General features: G+C 42.1%; 3 protein-coding genes across 12 annotated transcripts; 1 reads left to right on the top strand and 2 right to left on the bottom strand.

Moving 5' to 3' along the window:
• Positions 1 to 3,845: 3,845 nt before the first annotated feature.
• LOC108038012 lies at positions 3,846 to 7,230 on the bottom strand. The gene is made up of 3 exons (XM_017114708.2): positions 6,769 to 7,230; positions 6,544 to 6,709; positions 3,846 to 4,824 (listed from the first exon to the last, which is right to left on the bottom strand). Exons 1-3 carry the CDS (start codon positions 7,036 to 7,038, stop codon positions 4,667 to 4,669), a joined length of 594 nt encoding a protein of 197 aa, XP_016970197.2. The 5' UTR covers positions 7,039 to 7,230; the 3' UTR covers positions 3,846 to 4,666.
• A 117-nt stretch (positions 7,231 to 7,347) lies between these two features.
• LOC108038009 (protein lingerer) lies at positions 7,348 to 18,460 on the top strand. 10 transcript variants are annotated; one of them, XM_017114703.2, is made up of 14 exons: positions 9,346 to 9,787; positions 9,844 to 10,021; positions 10,182 to 11,587; positions 11,716 to 12,131; positions 12,534 to 12,641; positions 12,760 to 12,864; positions 12,997 to 13,097; positions 13,484 to 13,914; positions 15,018 to 15,149; positions 15,213 to 15,338; positions 15,407 to 15,655; positions 15,880 to 16,035; positions 16,907 to 16,939; positions 17,377 to 18,460. In XM_017114703.2, exons 1-14 carry the CDS (start codon positions 9,401 to 9,403, stop codon positions 17,473 to 17,475), a joined length of 3,927 nt encoding a protein of 1,308 aa, XP_016970192.2. In that variant the 5' UTR covers positions 9,346 to 9,400; the 3' UTR covers positions 17,476 to 18,460. The 10 variants fall into 10 exon arrangements, with proteins under 10 accessions (XP_016970183.2, XP_016970184.2, XP_016970192.2 ...); XM_017114702.2 differs by having other exon boundaries at positions 15,015 to 15,149; XM_017114697.2 differs by having other exon boundaries at positions 13,484 to 14,010.
• A 2,438-nt stretch (positions 18,461 to 20,898) lies between these two features.
• On the bottom strand, positions 20,899 to 21,688 carry LOC108038061 (vacuolar protein sorting-associated protein 28 homolog). Its single transcript, XM_017114775.2, has one exon. It carries the CDS (start codon positions 21,608 to 21,610, stop codon positions 20,978 to 20,980), a length of 633 nt encoding a protein of 210 aa, XP_016970264.1. The 5' UTR covers positions 21,611 to 21,688; the 3' UTR covers positions 20,899 to 20,977.
• Between the last annotated feature and the right edge of the window lie 34 nt (positions 21,689 to 21,722).

Here is a 21,722-nt window from a genome sequence, read left to right as displayed (position 1 = left end):
CGGATTCGGAATTGGAATCGGTATCTCTCGCTCCGCCGACGCTCTGCCTCTGCCCGGCCTCTGCCGGCGTCGCTGCCGTGGCGCTCGGCAAAACAAAAACAACTCAAGCGATTCCGATTCCTCAAGGCCTACTATTTAGGCCAAAAAATAATGTACCACAGCAGCAGCGGCAGCAACTCGTTTCTTACAGAAATGTAAACGTTCTAATTGAGTTCTCATTTATGGCCCGCTACACCGACTGTGCAACTGAGTACTTGTTGTTGCAATGCCTAAAACCATCGGAAAATGTTTTTATCCGGCTGGCATAACCATTTTCAAATTGGAAACAAGTTTACTGATCCCTGCAAAGTTGGCTTTTTCACCAAGAGCAGTGACACCTCGTCGTTTTCATTTAAAATCACTTGTCGCTGTGGGACTGGAGATCAAGTATCCATTAGCGAAATGTTCTATGCAGTCAGGGATCTTTAAAATCATGCGATTCTTTTAGCATGATAAGTCAAATAAACTTATGCCAAATATATAAAGGACTTGTTTTCCAAACCTAAACGAATTTTTAGTAATGGAATATCTTAAATAAAACAAGAAAGGAAAGCTAACTTCGGGCGGAGCCGAAGTTGAAATACCCTTGCAGAATATTCGGCAAATTATATTCTCCAAAATTATTCATATGATGCATTCTTAATACTCATAAAAAATCCCACCTTCCTAACTTTAAAAACACCAAAGTTATGGCATTTCCAATCGTTCAGTTATATGGCAGTTACAGGATATAGTCGGCCGATCCATATGAAATTTGGTAGGTCGGATTAATTGGCCAAAAATAAAACCCATAGGAAATCCCAACTTTCTAACTTTACAAACACCAAAGTTATTTCATTTCCGATCAATCAGTTATATGGCAGTTATAGGATATAGTCGGCCGATCCTTATGAAATTTGATATGTCGGATTGATTGGGCAAAAATAAAACCCATAGAAAATCCCAACTTTCTAACTTAACAAACACCAAAGTTATGGCATTTCCGATCAATCAGTTATATGGCAGCTATAAGATATAGTCGGCCGATCCTTATGAAATTTGGTACGTCGGATTGATTGGCCAAATATAAAACCCATAGAAAGTCCCAACTTCCTAACTTAACAAACAGCAGAGTTATGGCATTTCCGATCAATCAGTTATATGGCAGCTATAGGATATAGTCGGCCGATCCCGGCCGTTCCGACTTATATACTGCGTGCAAAGGAAAGAAGGGTATGTGCAAAGTTTGAATTCGATATCTTTAAAACTGAGAGACTAGTTCGCGTAGAAACAGACAGACGGACAGACAGACGGACAGACGGACATGGCTATATCAACTCAGGAGGTGATCCTGATCAAGAATATATATACTTTATAGGGTCGGAGATGTCTCCTTCACTGCGTTGCACACTTTTGACCAAAATTATAATACCCTCTGCAAGGGTATAAATATTCAATAAAATAAAAAGCTTTCGGTTTAACTTTAAAGTAAGTTTACTTAGATTGATTTCTCAAACTTTAAAAACATATTTATACCCTTGCAGAGGGTATTATAATTTTGGTCAAAAGTGTGCAACGCAGTGAAGGAGACATCTCCGACCCTATAAAGTATATATATTCTTGATCAGGATCACCTCCTGAGTTGATATAGCCATGTCCGTCTGTCCGTCTGTCCGTCTGTCCGTCTGTCTGTTTCTACGCAAACTAGTCTCTCAGTTTTAAAGCTATCGGATTGAAACTTTGCACACACCCTTCTTTCCTTTGCACGCAGTATATAAGTCGGAACGGCCGGGATCGGCCGACTATATCCTATAGCTGCCATATAACTGATTGATCGGAAATGCCATAACTTTCGTGTTTGTGAAGTTAGGAAGTTGGGATTTTCTATGGGTTTTATATTTGGCCAATCAATCCGACCTACCAAATTTCATAAGGATCGGCCGACTATATCCTATAGCTGCCATATAACTGATTGATCGGAAATGCCATAACTTTGGTGTTTGTAAAGTTAGAAAGTTGGGATTTTCTATGGGTTTTATATTTGGCCAATCAATCCGACCCACCAAATTTCATAAGGATCGGCCGACTATATCCTATAGCTGCCATATAACTGATTGATCGGAAATGCCATAACTTTGGTGTTTGTAAAGTTAGGAAGTTGGGATTTTCTATGGATTTTATTTTTGGCCAATCAATCCGACCTACCAAATTTCATAAGGATCGGCCGACTATATCCTATAGCTGCCATATAACTGATTGATCGGAAATGCCATAACCTTGGTGTTTGTTAAGTTAGGAAGTTGGGATTTTCTATGGGTTTTATATTTGGCCAATCAATCCGACCCACCAAATTTCATAAGGATCGGCCGACTATATCCTATAGCTGCCATATAACTGAACGATTGGAAATGCCATAACTTTGTTGTTGTTAAAGTTAGGAAGTTGGGATTTTCTATGGATTTTATTTTTGGCCAATCAATCCGACCTATCAAATTTCATAAGGATCGGCCGACTATATCCTATAGCTGCCATATAACTGAACGATTGGAAATGCCATAACTTTGTTGTTGTTAAAGTTAGGAAGTTGGGATTTTCTATGGATTTTATTTTTGGCCAATCAATCCGACCTATCAAATTTCATAAGGATCGGCCGACTATATCCTATAGCTGCCATATAACTGAACGATTGGAAATGCCATAACTTTGTTGTTGTTAAAGTTAGGAAGTTCGGATTTTTTATGAGTATTAAGAATGCATCATATGAATAATTTTGGAGAATATAATTTACAGAGTATTCTGCAAGGGTATATCAACTTCGGCTCCGCCCGAAGTTAGCTTTCCTTTCTTGTTTTTCCTTTAATTGTCATAAGTAAAGCATAGACTGAAGCACAAGTTTCGCACTAGGTAAAAAAAAACTAATAATGGATGAACGCTAAATTATTAATGATAAGAAATCTAGAAAGTAATGTTGGAGTTTTTTGGAATTCAAAATAAATATATTTTCGAAAGACTTTAGAAGACTTTAATGATATGTTTATTATTAATTTTTATACCCTATTATTATTTTGGGTATTATAATTTTGGTCAAAAGTGTGCAACGCAGTGAAGGAGACATCTCCGACCCTATAAAGTATATATATTCTTGATCAGGATCACCTCCTGAGTTGATATAGCCATGTCCGTCTGTCCGTCTGTCTGTCCGTCTGTCTGTTTCTACGCGAACTAGTCTCTCAGTTTTAAAGATATCGAATTCAAACTTTGCACACACCCTTCTTTCCTTTGCACGCAGTATATAAGTCGGAACGGCCGGGATCGGCCGACTATATCCTATAGCTGCCATATAACTGATTAATCGGAAATGCCATAACTCTGCTGTTTGTTAAGTTAGGAAGTTGGGACTTTCTATGGGTTTTATATTTGGCCAATCAATACGACGTACCAAATTTCATAAGGATCGGCCGACTATATCCTATAGCTGCTATATAACTGATTGATCGGAAATGCCATAACTTTGGTGTTTGTAAAGTTAGAAAGTTGGGACTTTCTATGGGTTTTATTTTTGCCCAATCAATCCGACATATCAAATTTCATAAGGATCGGCCGACTATTCTATAGCTGTCATATAACTGAACGATTGGAAATGCCATAACTTTGGTGTTTTTAAAGTTAGGAAGTTGGGATTTTTTATGAGTATTAAGAATGCATCATATGAATAATTTTGGAGAATATAATTTGCAGAATATTCTGCAAGGGGTATTTCAACTTCGGCTCCACCCGAAGTTAGCTTTCCTTTCTTGTTATAACAGAATTTAAAATGAAAATACATTTTGTAAAAGCTTTTTAAAGCTAGAAACAAAAGTACCCAAGGTACAGTAAAACTATAATTGCCTTTAGTTTTCTATATTAAGATGTGTCTAATAAGCAAGTTGATAATTTGTACCCTAGCAAGTCCCAAAGAAAAATAAACAAAATAATTGTTTTACGAACAATGTTCTCTAAGAACTTTTCCATTTTACAAAAGTTAACTTAAAACCAATTTTTTTGCGATACATTTAACGATCGTTCTTATAGAAGCTATATGTTATAGTCATCCGATCCGGTCCGTTCCGACATATTTACTACTTGATAAAGAAAGAAGACTTTGAGAAAGTTTCATACAAGTAGCTTTAAAAATTAAAAAACTAGTTTGCGTAGAAACCAACGGACGATCTGACGGACATTGCTAGATCGATTTTATTGTTGATTCTAATAAACAATATATTTTCTTTATAGAGTCGGAATTGTCTTGTCACTTTTGACTAAAATTATAACACCTTTTGCAAGGGTATATAAAGAAGTAAATCACATAAATAGTTATAATTAATAGTAATTCTTAATTTTTTAAAACAAGCTTAGCCTTATTGAGTGGTGAAATCATTGATCCGTATTTTTTCAAGGGGATGTCGACCAGAACGTTACGGTTTGAAAGTCTGGCGTTTTGAGGTGCTATGTAAGCCAAAAATAACCTCATTAAAATGGAAAGAACAGAACTTACAAAAGAAAGCCAAAAACCAGTTTGGCTTTTCATTCCTTTCGTTGAGATAAACTTTGCAAATAAATGAATTGTTTGCGCGCCTGATATAAAACAACATTAAATTCTATATATCAGTTACTCCCAGTCAGACTCCGGCTGTCCTTTTTGGGTCCGTTTAATTCGCCTCCTTAAATCATGGTTTCTTTTGTGATATCGACGCTTTAACGTGTGAAAGGCAGCTCTTATATCGGCAACGTAGTCCGCTTGGGTGTATCCATCCGTTTTTAAGATCCCTAAACATAATAGAATACAAATAATTATAATATAATAATAACCCTCATATGTTTAAGGGTTCATTTTAACTATTTGTAAGAATCTTTGACAATATCGTATATCGTTCTAAATAGAATATGCTTTCTTTAATCCTATTTTAAGCTAACAATCCCAGTAAAGATATACATAAATCTTTTTCTTGAATTAATATTGAACTAAAAAAAGAAAGTTGGTGTAGGCTGGAATTTCAATTTTTATGGTAATAATACTCTTTACTTGCTTTACTTTACATTTCTGCAGCTTATATAATATTATATATTAGACCACATAAAAATATTTAATTTGGTTTTTATACCCGTTACTCGTAGAGTAAAAGGGTATATTGTATTCGTGCAAAAGTATGTAACAGGTAAATGGAAGCGATTCCGACCCTATAAAGTATATATATTCTTGTTCAGGATCACTAGCCGAGTCGATCTAGCCATGTCCGTCTGTCCGTATAAACGCTGAGATTTCGAAAACTATAAAATCTAGAAGATTGGCATTTTCCATGTAGATTTTAGGAGTTCCTACGCAGCGCAAGTTTGTTTCAAAATGGTTCCACGCCCCCTCTGACGCCCACAAGCCACAAGCTGTGGCCACAGTTTTGATGCTATTATGAAAATTTTAATTGATATGTATTTGTTTCGTCAATACCTATCGATTGGCCTAATAAAAGTTTGCCACGCCCACTCTAACGCCCAAAAACTCATTAAACGCTTAAGCCTGGCTAGCGCCTACATTTCCGCCTTTCATAGCGCCATCTAACGGATGAGTTTGGAACAGCTGGCCAAGGTGCTCAACAGAGTCAACGTTAATTCTCGATAAGGATTTCTATTAAAGGAAATTGCGATGGCTTTCATTTGTCAATACCGAACTATATCCCAGGAACTATGCAAATCAAATCTAGTTAGCCAAATTGGAGGTCTGAGTCAAACAATGGCGTATGTGTGTATGTATGTAAGCATATACATATGTATGTATTTACATTGTACACAGTTGCAATTGCCCGGCAAAGATAACTCCTTTCAAAGAAAGCTATTCGCTATACCCGTTACTCGTGTTGTGCAAACATTTAGACTTTAATATATGTACATAATACTATTTAAGAATGTATGTGTTTAGCCAATATAAGTATGTACATATGTTTAATATTTCTAGTCAATTTATTGCACTCAAAAACATAAACTTAATCATAAACACAGCTGCTGGTGCAGGACAAAAGCTGCCTGCGCTAAAGCAGCGCTGGTGCTGATGCTCGTGCTGTAAAGCTGCCAGCACTAAGAGATCGCCGAATTCAAATTGATAATTTGAACTTTTTGTCCTTTTTTCCTGTAGTTACTCTAATTCACATTATGTTAATGCAAAATCTTGTTTGTTGTTTAGCTGAGTAACGGGTATCTAATAGTCGAGGCACTCGACTATAGCGTTCTCTCTTGTTAAATTTACAAAAGTCCAACATAGTTACATCTAGTAACTTTAATTAAAAGCAGATTTTCGCAGTCTCATTTAAATTGACTCAATTTTCCATGGCAGCTTTATGAAATAGTCGTCCGATATTTATTTTAAAACGTATTTCAGTTCAACGAAGTTATGTCAATTTTCATAAGTATTTTTCGATCGTTTCTACGGCAGCTATATAGTTCCGACATAGGATATGAAAACTTTTGGAACAATTTTATCCAAATACAATCACTTACCGAAAATCGTTTTATTTATGTTTTTGTACTGTTTAAAGGACTGTTTAGTGCTCACACCATCGTAGTTGTACGCCATTAGAATATCGTACTCGAACATTTTTGAGAAATTCTTTTTTAGGGGTTCTATTCTTCCCTCTGGTCTTAGAATGCGGTGAATTAGGTTTGTCTGCAAAGTAATACATTTGTAGGTACCTCCCCATCAGTTATACTTAGTCTGCAACTCACATATATATTGCCCGGCTTGGAAAGATTTTCGTCGAGATTTGACAGTTCTTCAGGATCCGTAACCGGGAAATAGTCTTGTTCCACCTTGTAAAATTCGCCGTTCGCCCTGCTGTGAGCCACCTGGCAAAGGCGCGCTAGGATTTCATTTTGATTGTCCAAGATTTTATCCAGTTTAAGTTGCAGCTCCGCAATTCCGACCTCCAGTAACTCATCATGGGACAAAAGTGGATCGTCATCCCTCAGTAAATCCGTATACTTTTGCTTACTCATTGCAAACTGTGGGCAAACGATGGATATTAGAATCCACCTTTAGTCACCAAAAAATCTTAGCTTGCCCATCGCTTATAACGGCCCAAAATTTATTTGTTTTCATAAAAAGAACTTTGTTGTAGTTTGTTGACAAAAGTGATGTGCAAGGTGACAGACCAAATGGCTTATCGATATACTATCGGATTGAGTCGCCGCTGGATTTCTGTTAAAATGGGTTAAGTTACTGCTAACAATCTCCGAGCCCAGGGCTGCGTGCGTTGAGAAAAAACCTATCGATTAGCTTCTCCACATGGTCACATTAAAAGTGCGTTTCTCGGCGCATTTGCAGGTATTGTGTGTGGCTCCGCTTTGAAAATTTGTTTACCCAAGTTTAAGACGTGAACGAAAGCCTTCAAAGGTTTAAAAGTGTAGTTTAAGTGTCCTCCCACCTGTGTGCCGTGTTTTCCTCCTTTTTTATGAAGCTCTGACAGCGCAATAATTGATTGAAAATTCCGTAGTGACCGCTGTCTGGAGCGGCGGTATAGCCGTCAATTACTGGTTCCCTTGGTTTACATAAGAGCGAAAGAGTCAGCTAGTGTTGCATTGCAGAAATGGCGTCGAAGTATGTGCACATGGCTGGGGCTGACTAGGTAATATTTAAACGATATTTCCCAGTTTCCCTGATTAAAGCCACTGGAGATGTATTTTCCTCCGGGAAATGCCCAAAATGGTATAATATTTACTTCCAGCGAGCCGTAAATTTCGTTTTCGGCGCAGTGTACGCCACTTTGTCCGGTTTTGCATTCCTTTTTGTGCGCTTCATTCGGTTTCAATGCCCTCGCATTCAGTGTTGCCAAGTGTCGGATATGTTCCTAGTGAAGTGTGTGCCTGCCGAATCCTGACGGGAATCGGTCTTTTTGTACAGACTTCCCTATTAATATTAATAGCACTTAGTAGTCTAGATGACGAGGAATATTTAGCCCGTCTGTGTGCTCCAATTAATGGTTAATTTATCAATTGCTGCATTCGCAACTGGCAACACTGGTGGGCCCGCTCTAGTGTGGGTGCGAGGGAGATGACGCTTGGGGCAGATGCAGAAGAGCGAGCACAAAAGCGAAAGCGGAAAACCGAAACGAAGAGGCCAAGGAGTTTATAAATCAATTTTTGTGTATGTCCGTCCCCGCGATTCCCGTTTCAATTTGTGTTGAGCAGTTTCCGGGTCGCGGAATATTTCCCATCAGGAGAAATCATCATATCCTGGCGGACGTGCAAAATGCGAAACTTAATAGAAAAGTGAAGGCGGCAGCGGTCTTTTGATTGTGTGCACTAGTTATCCCGTGTGTGTGTATGAATAATGCATGAAAAGGCGTTATTCACAGCTAAAGTTGATAAAACTGTTTTGAAAACAAAAATTAAGTGATTCAGATATGCACTTGGTATCGGGGTCGCCTTCGCTGCTCCTGCTCTCTATTTTTCATGAACCCACCCCCTTTGGAAAAGCGGCTGACGTTTCGGCTTTGATGCGTCGCGGTCACCTACCCCGCCACCCGCCCTCTCTCGCCCACCCCAGTTACCTGTTTTGCCAATACATTTTCCGCCCCCTTTGTCCACGACACCCCCTTTTCATTAATTTTTGTTATTTCTGAATGCTCGCTTTGTTTGTGCGTACGTTCGTCTCTCCCCACTGTATTAGTGTGTGTGTGTGTTTGTTCACGTTCTTTCATTCTCTTTTATTAAATGTACATTGAACTCTCATCTTGCCAGCTTTTCTTTTGCGGCTCTTTTTCGGCCACTTGTTTTGCAATTCCACACATCCGTAGATTAAATCTGCCTGGATTCTCTTATTCCCAAACCCAATGATTTCGATAATGTCACGAATTTATACAATATTAAAAAATTTAAATTGTTTCTTAGTTTTGAATGGTTGTTAATAGCTAAAAATGAGAAACAATGTGTTTTCAAAGGAACCAAGACAATAACCTGGTTTTTTATTCGCTTTTAAACCAAAGGTTATAACAATCTCAAAAGATATTCTGGATGTTAAAGTTTTAGGAAAAATGCCATTTTCGACCAGCAGCTGACTAATTTTCTATAATAATTGCTAATCGATTTTAAAATAACGCAAAAAACACAGTAGGATTGCGTGGTCTTTGGCGAATCCCAAAGACCGTATAATGACCACTCAGAGATTAAGGATTTTCATATTAAGCGCTTCTTACAGTTTATTATATAGTCAAATTAAATGTAACAAATAATGCTAGTTAGCAAAACCCAATCCAGTCGTCACAGATTTAAAATTATATCAGTCAGATTGTTGATCACTAGTTTTGATATCGTATCATTCATCTTTTGCAGCTAATTTGTATATACAGTGTACATAGAGATGAGCACACAAACTCGTTCAGGCGGCGGAGGAGGCGGCGGCCACACCCGCAACCAGAAAAAGTCAAATGCCAGCAACTCCGGCGGAGGAGGATCCGGAACCGGCCACCACGATGGAGTCTCACACGCTGCGGCCGCCGGCAAGAAGGGCGGCCAGGATGCCAGCAAGACAGACAAGCCTGAGAAGGCCCAGCCCAAGGCGACCACCGAACAGTTGCGCATTGCCCAGATCACCAATAGCACCACAGAGGATCCGCAGATCAAGGAGAAGGTCACTCTCCTGTTGACCATGACCCAACGTTCCGAGGAGGAGGTCTGCTGTGCCCTCAACGAGTGCGACTACGACCTGGAAGCAGCGGCGAACTTTTTGATTGAGGAGCTACCGCAGGTTAGTGTTGAAAGTGTTTCCCCTCCCCTCCAGTCACTCAAACAAATCCGTTCCAGGGCGCCTTTGCCAAGTACGAGAAAAAGCGCAAGAACAAGGCTGCAAGTACCGCGGCCGATGGCGCTGCCGGCGACGGCGATTGGGCCGATGGCAACGCGAATGCGGACAAGCGGGAAAAGTCTCGAAACCGCAGCTCAAATCGAGGTGGCACCCGCGGTTCCACCGACAGTCGTGGATGTAAGACCAAAGCCAAATAACGCTCATTTACTAAAAGGCTGCCTTTTTTTTGTTTAAATCAGCAGGCTTAAACTAAGCGATACAGAAGTAGTTTTAGTAAATGAGCTTATTTATTTAATTCCCTGTAAATAAACTAATATTTGACTTTTCGAACTTTAAGGGCGCGGAAGAGAGACACGCGAGAACGAGCGCAATCAGCGGGAGTCTCGTGAACCTCGTTCAGGCGGCGATCGCGGCGAAGATCGGGCCAATGACAACTATCGCGGGCAGCGCAATGGAGGCGGACGCAGTGGACCCGGTGGCGGTGGACGCGGCGGTGGTTTCGTCTCACGGTCCGGACGTGGTGGTGGACGCATGGGCGGACGCACAGGTGGCCCTCGTGGCGATCGCGGCAGCGGAGGCCCTGGCGGTAGCTATGGATCGGGTCGCAGCGGCAACACCGAAGATCACCACGAGGTAGAGCTGTGGGACAACACCATAGCCCAAAACGCCGAGAAACAGCAGCAGGCTCACGACGATGCTTGGGGCGATTGGAACAATGAGGAGTACGAGGGATCCCTCAAGGACAGCAAGGTATTCACCACCAGCAACCTGGCAACGCAAACAGCGGCCAGCGTGGTGAGCGGAACTGGAGCGAGTGGTACAGGTGCCTCTACGGTGGCTGGTAGCGAGTTATCGGCTCCACCGGGTCTTGAACACCATGTGGTTCAGCAGGGATCTCATTTGGAGGAGAGCTCCAGCAGCGGACCAGCGGTAGTGACACCGCCAGCAACGCTGACAGGCTCGGCGACCACGCCGTTGCTGCAATACAGCGCAGCAGTCAGCAATCCACCACCCCAGCTGCAGTCCCAGGGTACGCAGTCAGGAGCGGGAACGGGAGCGAGCGCAGCTGCCGGCGGAGGCGCGGGCAGCACACCGACCTCCTTTGTTTCCGCCTCACCAGACACATTCTCAAGCGCTGCCTCGGCGGCCGCCACGCTGGTACACCAGGCCCAACAGCAGCAGCAACTTCAGCAGCAGCAAACGACTCCAATCAAGCCGTCGGCCACGCTGTCGGTCGAGCAATCTCAGTATTTCAACTCGCTGGCCAGTCAGGGTGTCAGTCCAGGATCTGCACCGGGACCACCAGCGCCGGCTGGTTATGCGCAGAATCCGACGGCCGCCTACTCGCAAACTAGCACTAGCGTGGGTGTGAGTCAATACCCCAATACGTACGCTAACGTGTTTGCCTCGGGAACGGGAGCTGGAACTGGAGAGCAGTCGCAGCAGCAGCCGCAGGTGCGGAGGGCGCGCGTTAAGCTGCCACCCCCGTCGAAGATTCCAGCGAGTGCCGTCGAAATGCCGGGAGACAATGCACTGAACAACATTGGCTACCTGGACGTGCAGTTCGGCGCTCTGGACTTCGGCACGGACGATGGCTTCGAGACTCTGCCGGAGAAGGTTGGTTCGGGCTTTAGCATTGACGGTCAGCAGCAACAACAGCAGCCAGACGACTACCAAAGCAAATCCCAGCAGCAGCAACAACAGCAGGCGACGCTGGCGGCAGGTCTGCAAAGTTCCCAGATCGTGAGTACATCATTTTATACATTTGGTGGCTGAAATAATGATCATGTACCACAATATTTATGTTAAAGCCTTTTAAATTTCACTAGCTTATCAATACTAAGAATCTAATTAACCTTTTTAATTTGTAGAGCGATGCCTTAAGTGCAGCGGGTTATACGACCCGTTCAACGGCGCAGCAACAGGGTGTTAGCTCGGCGGTGAGTGCCACCACGGCGCTCGATCAGCTGGCCAAGAGTGATCCTTATGGCCAGACGACCGGCAGTGGGAATGCTTACCAGAACGCCTACCAGAGTGGAGCGGGCAAGGCGACCAGTGGCTACCCGACGACGGCGCCCGGCGGCTATAGCAGCTCAACCTACGCGAATGTGCAGAGCTCGGTGGCCAGTAGTTACCAGCAGCAGGGATATGGCTCGTACCAGCCCAATTCCTACCAGCAGCAAGCGGGCACTGGGGCTCAAGGCGGTTCAGGAGCGGTAGCGGGCGGGGGAGGGGCGGCGACGCAAAACATTCCGGTTGGAGGCAGCAGCAGCCAAAACAGCACAAGGTATGAAAGGATATAGTATCAATGATTGTTTTTAATATCATTCTGCAAGGCGCCCTTCCAGAGGGTTGTTTAAATTGAATTGAGAAATCAACGATTGTCAAAAATACGGTTGCTTCTGGTAAAAATAAATTCGTTTATAAATGGTTCACTTTGCAACTTTTTACCAAAATCAACCAAAATTATTTTTAAAGAATTAATCTCTGACGGTACGAGCTTTCACTTTCCACTCAATATTATTTATGTTTTTTGTATGCAAGTTCTGCCTAACAATCTGCACCATCCGAAAGGAAGCTAATCCTCAATTTGTTTATTGTTTCTCTTTTTTCGTAACACGTTCAATGCTCGCTCATGTCCCAAAACAAAAACCAAACCCAACCTGCAATCGCACACCGCACTTAACAGCGGCAATGCGAGCTCTGCCTATCTCACCTCCGGATACTCGACACCACAAAGTGCTTACCAGTCCAGCCAGAGTGTTTATGGCAACACTGGACTGTCCAACAGCAGCGGGTAAGTAGTAAAAACAATGATCCCACACCCAATGTCCCGAGTTCCTTGAGACTTGCCTAACCCCTGATTGCTTAACTTGCGTTGGTTCCATTATGGTTAATTGCGAATTCTCGTTCAGGTTCGCTGGCAGTGCGAGCAACGCGTCCTCGCAGTACGCCAATTTCAGTACCAGCGCCAAGCTCAAGGATGCGACCTCGGCCAGCAGCGCCGCGCACTACGACAGGTAAGAGCTAAACTCCCCGCTCTGCATGCCCGCTTGTCCCCAGTTTCCGACTAATCCAAAACCGTTGTGCATGTCCATTTCGGAGGCGAACCTTCCCAGTAGCATTAATCATTGATCTTATTGACCTTTCAGTGTCTCCACCAGCAGCGGCGTGAGTAGCAGCAGCGGAAGCACAGGCAACGGTGGTGGTGTGAGCGGGCAGGCAGGTGCTAACCAGGCGGTCGTTTCTAACAGTAAGTAATCGTGAAGTAAATACAGATGGGGACCCCAAAGAGTAAAGGGCGTATTTACACTTCTGTAATATGTTTATTTTTTTTAACTTGCGAAAAACTCAGATTTTTAGTAAACATTTTTGTTACTTAGCTAGCGAATTTACGAATTATTTAATATCAACAAAATTTACCATGAGTCATAGATTTTAATAGCACTCTAAGGAACAGCTATCATATTATATTTTTAAAATATACAAAATTACTCATAGTTGACTTATTACAATATTATTATACTGAGGACTATAGAACTTGATAAATCATCGATCCAAAGTATTTACTTTTTTGAACCTCTTCCTTAGTATTTTGAACCTCTTTCCTAGTTTCTCATACTTTTCCGATCTCTTTAGATAACAACGTGAGCGGAAGCAGCTCGGTCAGCAATGTGACGGCGGGCGTTCCGAGCGGCAACGTGGCCGGTGTGGGCGGAGGCGTCAGCCAAAGCGGCGTAAGTAGTGGAGTCGGCGTGGCCGGTGGTAGCGCGGCCAGCGTCGGTGTGAATGTAAACAACAACAGCAGCAGCAACAGCTCGGTGGGAGCAGCGGCGGGTGGCCAGACGGCCACGGGCACCACCGCTGCGGTGCTGGCATCGCTGACCAACAAGAATAGCAGCAGCAGCAACAGCAGCGGCAGCGGTGGCAGCGTTGCCACGACGGCAGGCAACGCCGGCGGCCCAGGTGCGGGAGCGAGCACCGGCGGCGTGGGCGGCGCATCGGGTGCTGGTGGTGCTGGTAGTGGTGGTGGCAGCAGCAGCAACTTGGTGCCCACCAACATCCAAATGGTTAGTCAATATATTCAGACTGGATTGCCATACTATCAGCAACCAGTGTATTCCTACGAGGAATTGCAAATGATGCAACAGAGAGTGCCACATGTGGTGAGTTCATGGAGAAAAGCAAAAGCAAATACCAAACCAACAACTACAAAATGCAACTGACCAATCAATCGAACCGTCTAATCAATCAGTAATCAAATCAATATCCTCCCATAATAATGTTCGCTACAACGTTTTCGCATTAGTCAAGTCCTAATTCCATTAAAACGCATACGACAACTGCTCAGCCCATTCCAGCTCGTCTCCCGCTGATGATTTAGATCGTTGTTCCGGATCAGGGCTCGTTGACGTTGCGCCCTTCCACTTCTAACCGTTTCTCGGCGTGCATTGTACATAATAACATTATCGCGATGTCTGTGATGAAGTCCTTAATACCACCTTCTACATGTCTTGTCTGTTTTTTGTGTGTGTGTGATTGTGTAAACAAGCTGACACTTTCTTTCGCCACCTTGCACTTTAATTTCGTTAAACCATCCGCTTCCGTTTCCATCCACCTTCCACATTCCTGGCATTATCATAATCATCAAAAAAAAGAAAATCCATATGTATTGCTTATCCTCCAGGCTCAGCTTTACACTCCAAATTAACCAAAAACTAATCCTTCTATCCCTCCTCAACTCTATCTTAATTTTATTTTTTCCTCAAATTAGAGATGCAAAGCTAATTTAAATCAAATTAAAAAAAAAATTGTTTATCTTATGAGAAATAAATTGATAATTTTGCATCCCTAATAAGTATTAAATACAATTTTCCATCTATGCTCCCGACTCTCACATTTCCTCACGATTTCCTAACCACCGATTTTTTTTTTTTTTTTTTTTTTTTAGTTTAACCTTACATTCAACTTGTGTATAAATTTATTGCATTTAATTAAACATGTTTCATTTCGTTTGGAATTGGCACGCAGCTTTGCTAGACTGGACAGAACGCTTCGTATTGTTGCAAGCTCAAAGTCTGGCAAAGCTGTTTCTGATTTCTTCACAGCCATTTTAGACACACAATCTACTCCCTTGATGGCTACTTAATGTAATTATTTTTGGTTGCAGCAGGGATACTACGATCTAAACTATCCGCCAGCCAGTTTAGGAGCTGGACGTGAGAACCTTGGCTCGGTAACCTATTCCGCAATGAATGATGGACGCTTTGCTCGCACTGACAATAACTCCAGTCCGGTTGGCAATGTGAGTTCGGGCTCGAATCATGTTACAGAGGAGTGTTTAAACATGTAATCTTAAATCGTTTAGGTCTCCAGCACAATGTCGCAACAGGCTGGCTCGAGTGCGCCAATGCTGAATGTTCCTTATGCCTACTTCTATGGCGGCAATGTAATGCCCGGTAGTTTCCAATATGGCACGCCTGCCATCTATCCAGTAAGCTTATTAAACCATAATCAAACTGTAAACACTTTTTAACATTGCTTGATTTCATTGAACATCAGCAAATACCGGCAGCCAACACTGCCTCTGGTCAACAGTTCCCGAAGCCTTCGTACAGCGCGGGATACGGCTCGACCAGCTATGACACTCTTTCGCAGACTACGCAGGATTACAGCAAGGGGGGCTACTCATCGAGCGTGAACCAGCAGAGCAAAACCCAGGCGGTGTCCAACCAATCGCAAGCAGGCACTGGCTCCGATCTGACCTCGTCCATGTACGGGAAGGGACATGTGGCGCTAAACAAGGTTAATGTACGTAATGGTTATAACCAGGGCTGTGGAATAGTATACTGAGTATTCTGGCCCCGAATTCGGTATTGTCAGTGCCGACTCCAAAAAGAATTCGGGTGACTTGGAGTACTGCGCACATGGCCGTATATTATTTAAGCGAATCCAGAATTCAAGAATTCTCAGCCCTAGTTAAACAACCTTTCTCGATGTTTCTACAAATTATTTTTTAATTCCTCTCTTTACAGTCGTACGAGAAGCAGAGTTTCCACTCCGGTACGCCGCCGCCGTTCAACATGCCTAACACTCAGACGGCTGGCGGCACTTCGGCCCAGCCGTACGGAATGTACTTGCCGATGCCAGCAGCCGGACACCACAATATGATCCATCAGCCCATTCATCAGGTACATTCCGAATTAGCACTGCAGGTTGTTGTAGGCGGAGGGGCGGAGAACCATCTCCTTATTCGTGAGAATGGTCCGCAAATTGCTTACCAGCAGATCTGGCAAACTAGCCCTGTCCAATGTCTGGATCAGGATGTTGCCTCTCTCGACGATAACTATGAGCAGAATATCGAAAGCTATGTTCGGGACGAAGTTAGCGGAATGTCTTTCTTTGCCGACTGATGGGGTGCCTAGAGAAATTTATCACGTCCTAGCTAGCACACAAATTTCAGTTTACACCATTCGTAGTTAAATACCCACAAAAACATTTCACTTTATTTGGCTACCTTTAAATATTGGTTCTTGTTTTTAAATGCTCCTTACACTCACACTTAGATAAATCGACATGCTTAACCTGGATAACCCATTAACTATGGATCTTTCTTTGCAGCTTTAAATCTAATTTTGTTGATCTACAGCAGCATGTATTTGTATATTTTTTACATCCCCATTGTTAAAGTATCTAACACCACATAAACACTAACTAAACATATTTTGTACACCACTAATAACATTAATCACGCACTTCTCCTGTAGAACACACTCCTAAAGTCATCTTATTTATGTTCTTTCATTAAAAAAATTTTACTTTTCACCTGTGATCGTAATTAACAATTACATTTCATGCATTTTCTAATTTTGTTTTATATTGTTTCGGAACATCTGTTTCGTTTCAGTGGGAGAATATAATCTCCTAGGAAAGTTAGGTGCTTGAATTGATTAGTTTATTCGTCGGTAGTGAGAGAGAGAGAATTGTGAAATGCATGAAACTGTTCTATTGTTTGACATTTCTTTATAATTTCTTTTGATTTTTTTATGGGACAACAATTAGATGGACGGCAGGATTCATAGCTCATCCCGCCGGGTAAGTTCCTTTGTTGTAATCATGTGTAAAAGTTGCTTAATTCTTGGTGAACTGCACAACGTTAACCACCCCACGCATGCCTCACCCCCACGTAATCTTTCTCATCACATCTTGTTTTGTATCATCTAGTCTCTAGTTGCATGAATCCCACAGAAGCGCTGCTGAAAAGAAGGAATCGTTTGTCAATGGGGTCATGCTGTTATCAGAAGCATATCCATTCATGTGCCTATTCTATATACTATACTTAAAATCTGCCGTGTATATAATCAGCGAATATGTGTATTTATAACTGCGTGTGCTCATATGTTAACCCACATTTGTGTATGGATGGGCGAGTGAAGACCGAAATAAGCTCAATGTTCTGCTTGCGAAGGCAGCATCAGCCAGTCCATGATTTGTTTTACACATTTACTGATCCCCATCCGTATCTGTTGCAGGACTCGAACAGTGCCGGGCAACGTCAGCAGTCGACCAGCCAGTCGAAGTCTGCTGGCAAGCAAGGCTACTCGCCCTCGTACTGGACCGGACAGAACTAGCTTCCGGAGAACACGATCTGGCGGCCCCTGCAGATCGCCCGAGCGAGCGACTTCTATAGCCTTCGCAGCAGTAGCAGCACCACCACCACAACCACCACGCCCATTCACCACATCTACAGCAAGAGCAGCGCCAGCAATCCCAGAGCGCTGCCCATCACACATGCCACCACCACGACAGTGACCACAATAGCAGCCAGCAGCGCCACAACGACCATAGATGCCACCACCACGCCATTAGCAGCAATAGTGACGACGGCATCGACGACGCAAGGTATTCCCGGGCAGTTACTGATGCTCGTCAAGGAGCAACCGCAACAGCAGCAGCAATCACAACCGCCACCACATCAACAACAACAAGCACTCGCCGACGGGGCGGGGAGCGAGAAATCCTCGCCAGCGTCGGAAGAGGATTATCTAATATACGAAGATAAGCGATCATACTTTACTTAATAAGAAACGTTTTTACTACGAACGCACTGTAAAGGCGCCGCCCAGCAGCGTCCTGACCACGCCTCCTTTCTACCCCTCAGCCACAAAACAAAACACACACCACACTCGCATAAATCCCACACAGCATGAAGGTGTTTCTCCTCCCTCACACAACAAAGAATGAAACAAATAAAACAAAAAGCATACAGCAACATCCGCATAAATATACCAAGTACCATTTTCACATTGCATACAAATAAATTTACAAAGATAAAGAGTAACAATTATTAATTATTAAAGGCGTAAAACGATTTAACAGATTTAAGAGCGTAAGAAATAAACCGAAAAGAGCAGAACAGTAAATTAAAAAATACAAGTATATATATTAAAGCAAACAAAACCACAAACATAACGTGAATGAGAAAAAACAAAACAAACAAAAATTAATTATTGTAATCGGTTTAAACTTATATGTATAATTATAACCTTAATATTTAAACTAAATACAAAAAAGAAGATACGATTAAATCCAAACAAAATGCAAAAAAAAGATAAACCTTGGCGATTTTACTTAAATTGGTATGTTTGATTTTAGGGAGCAAAATTTAAAAATCTATGGCCTTTTTTAAAAATTTAATTTTTCTTTTATAATTATATTTGCGGATCTTGATAAAATTCAGTTATTGTTCCTATGTTCTATATTAAGTATTCTTACACAATTTGAGTATTTGTGGTCCGATAGTTAGCAGAAAGTGTCTCATTCTAATCTAATGGATTTATTTATACGTGTTTCTGTGTTTTTATACCCTTGCAGAGGGTATTATAATTTTGGTCAGAAGATTGTAACGCAGTAAAGGAAACGTTTCCGACCCCATAAAGTATATATATTCTTGATCAGGATCAATAGGGGAGTCGATATAGCCATGTCCGTCTGTTTCAATACTGTTTGCGAGCTCAGTTTAAAAGCTAGCGATCTGAAACTTTCATAGTCGTCCTAAAACAAGTGTACGCAGATCAAGTTTGAAAACCGCCCCGATCGGTTGTCTATATCCCATAGCTCCCATATCGGTTATAACTTGCAAGAATGGAAGATATTTCGCGCAGTGTAAAAGCTATTGACATAAATATTTTCAAATCATATTTTTTATGCGTACCTTGATCAGGGTAAAAGCGCGTGGCGATCGGACGTCTATATCCTATAGCTCCCATAGGAACAATAGGGTGAAATCGGGTAAAATTTAATGATTTTTAGGATATTTCGCGCATTATACAAGCTATTGACATGAATCTTTCTAAATCGTATTTTTTAATGCATACCTTGATCAGGGTAACAGCCCGTGCTAATCGTACGACTATATCCTATAGCTCCCATAGGAACATTTGGGTGAAATCGGTCCAAATTTGATGTTTTTCAGAATTTTTCGTGCAGTGTATAAGCTATTGACAAACATCTTTTCAAATCGTATTTTTTTATGCATTTCTTGATCAAGGTAAAAGCGCGTGCTGATCGGACGTATATATCCTTTAGCTCCCATAGGAACAATAGGGTGAAATCAGTCCAAATTTGATGTTTTTCAGAATATTTCGCGCAGTATAAGCTATTGACATAAATTTTTCCAAGTCTTATTTATTTACGCATATCTTACTCAGGGTAAAAGCGCTTGCCGATCGGACATCTATATCTTATAGTTAATTCGGTGCAAAATCGGTCAGTTTTTAAAAATTTTTATTGGCGATACAGATAGTCTTAGCACAATTTTGGTTTTTGCATGTGATAGGGCAACATTTAAACATGTGTGAATTTTTTCATCCAAAAATATTAAAAATTGAGTGAGATACAGGCAATCTCCGTCAAATTTTTGACACCCTATAATCGAATACAATACCAGCTAACTTACTTAGGTTCAACTGCCCATAACTTCGGAAGTTTTACTCGGATCGATCTAAAATGTTCTAAGTTTTCTAAAAAAAATGAAAAAAAAATTTTAACACTATACCCTCCCTTAAAGGCGGCGAAAATATTTTTTTTTATTTTTATATGACGTTTTTGCAGTATAAGCTATGCAAATCTATGTACAGTGGATCGCAGCTTATTTCGTGCAGTTACCCAAAAAAAAGTTCAAGTCGTTATTCCTGCTAAACTAAGAAAGATAACAGAAAAATTTTAAATTTCCTTAATCATAAAAACAAAATGTGCAGGCTTTTTTCATGCCGCAGCTTATTTCGTGCAGTTCATTCCTCTTAACTTATTATTTGTAATTTAAAAGCTAATATTTTGTATGTCCTCCTTTCTGGTTCAGGACAGCTTTAAGACGATTTCCTAAGGAAGAAACTAACTTTTTAGTGGTTTCTACTGGAATTTTTGGCCATTCTTCCATAAGAACACTTTTCATGTCGTTTTTGTTCGAAATCTTCCTCTTCCTTATAGCGATATCCAAAATTTCCCATAAATTTAAATCTGGAGACTGTGCTGGCGTTATGACGACATGAGGGCAGTTCCAGACAGGTTAAACCTTCACAATTCCTGCCGAATGCTTCGGATCGTTGTCCTGGTAAAATCGAAATCGATCGCGTATGCCCAGTTTTTCAGCAGTTTGGAGCAGGTTTTCCTTTAAAATCTGTAGGTACATCTTGGCCATCCATGATAACTTAAAAAAAAACGAGGTTGCCCCGCCAGAAGCTGCCATACAAGCCCAAACCAAGAGTTTATTTTGGAGCTCTGTATTAGGTCGCCGCCAAACATATTAAACCAAAAAGGTTACATTTTGACTCGTCTGCAAATAAATTTTTCTGTTCTTTCTTAGTATAGCAGGAATAACGACCTAAACTTTTTTTAGGTAACTGCACGAAATAAGCTGCGATCCACTGTATGTATACCCTATTCTTTTCGTTACTTTTTCAATTTTAGCAATTTCGGCTTGCCGAAGTTAGCTTCCGTCCTCGTTTTTTTAATTTGATTTGCCTCTTTACTGAAATGCATGCGGTGTGCTTATATACGTATATATATAACTTTTTTAATTCGGAATAAGCTATTTAAATATAAAGATACATGTAAACAATGAGAAACAGCCTGCTACTGGCTGTGCAGCAGCTTGTTGAAGTCGGCGTAGGCCGACTCCAGATCGAAGAGGAACTGACGCACCTGACCCTCGCTCAGCTCGTCGGAGGCCTGCATCTCGTTTAGGCTACCCAACCACTTCTCCACCTTTAGCTTGGCATCGAAGTCCTCCGGGATGAGGGACAGGCGGTTCATGTTGTCGGCCAGATCCTTAACGTCCGGCTGCAGGGCGTCCATGGTGTTGATCTGCAGACGCAACTTGTCCATAATGGTAATAAACAGTGACACTATTTCGGCGATGCACTTAGAGGTATTGCCCTTGTCGTCGCGTATGGTGATGGGTCGGTCCTCGCGAATCCTCTCCAGCGCCGCCGGGCAGTCCAGCCGGAACTTCTTGACGAATGACTCCACCGTGGGAAACTCGTCACCCTGCACCTGCTTGAAGGCAACCTTATACTGGACCAGGTATTTGGAGCAGGCGGCCGTATATTCCTGCGGCGTAATGCAGTCCCGAATGTAGGCCTTTTCCAATTGCTGGATGGTGTTGGTAATTGCGTATAGATCGGCCATGTTGTCGTACCTCTCGCGCTCGCGGGCGTTGCGGAAGAGCTTTACCTCCTCGTACAGCTCGGGACTCTGATCCTGCATCCTGGGTTTGGCTCAAAAACGATCTGGTTTTAAAGAAAAAAACAATGATTCACAAAACAGATTTTGTCAGGCAGTGTGACCGTACCGCAGTGCACTTAAAATACAGCATTGA

Source organism: Drosophila rhopaloa, unplaced genomic scaffold (assembly GCF_018152115.1).
Source record: "Drosophila rhopaloa isolate 14029-0021.01 unplaced genomic scaffold, ASM1815211v1 contig_69, whole genome shotgun sequence".
In the NCBI taxonomy this organism is placed as follows: domain Eukaryota; kingdom Metazoa; phylum Arthropoda; class Insecta; order Diptera; family Drosophilidae; genus Drosophila; species Drosophila rhopaloa.
The sequence above is the reverse complement of the archived record's forward strand: the minus strand, read 5'-3'. Positions and strand labels throughout refer to the sequence as shown.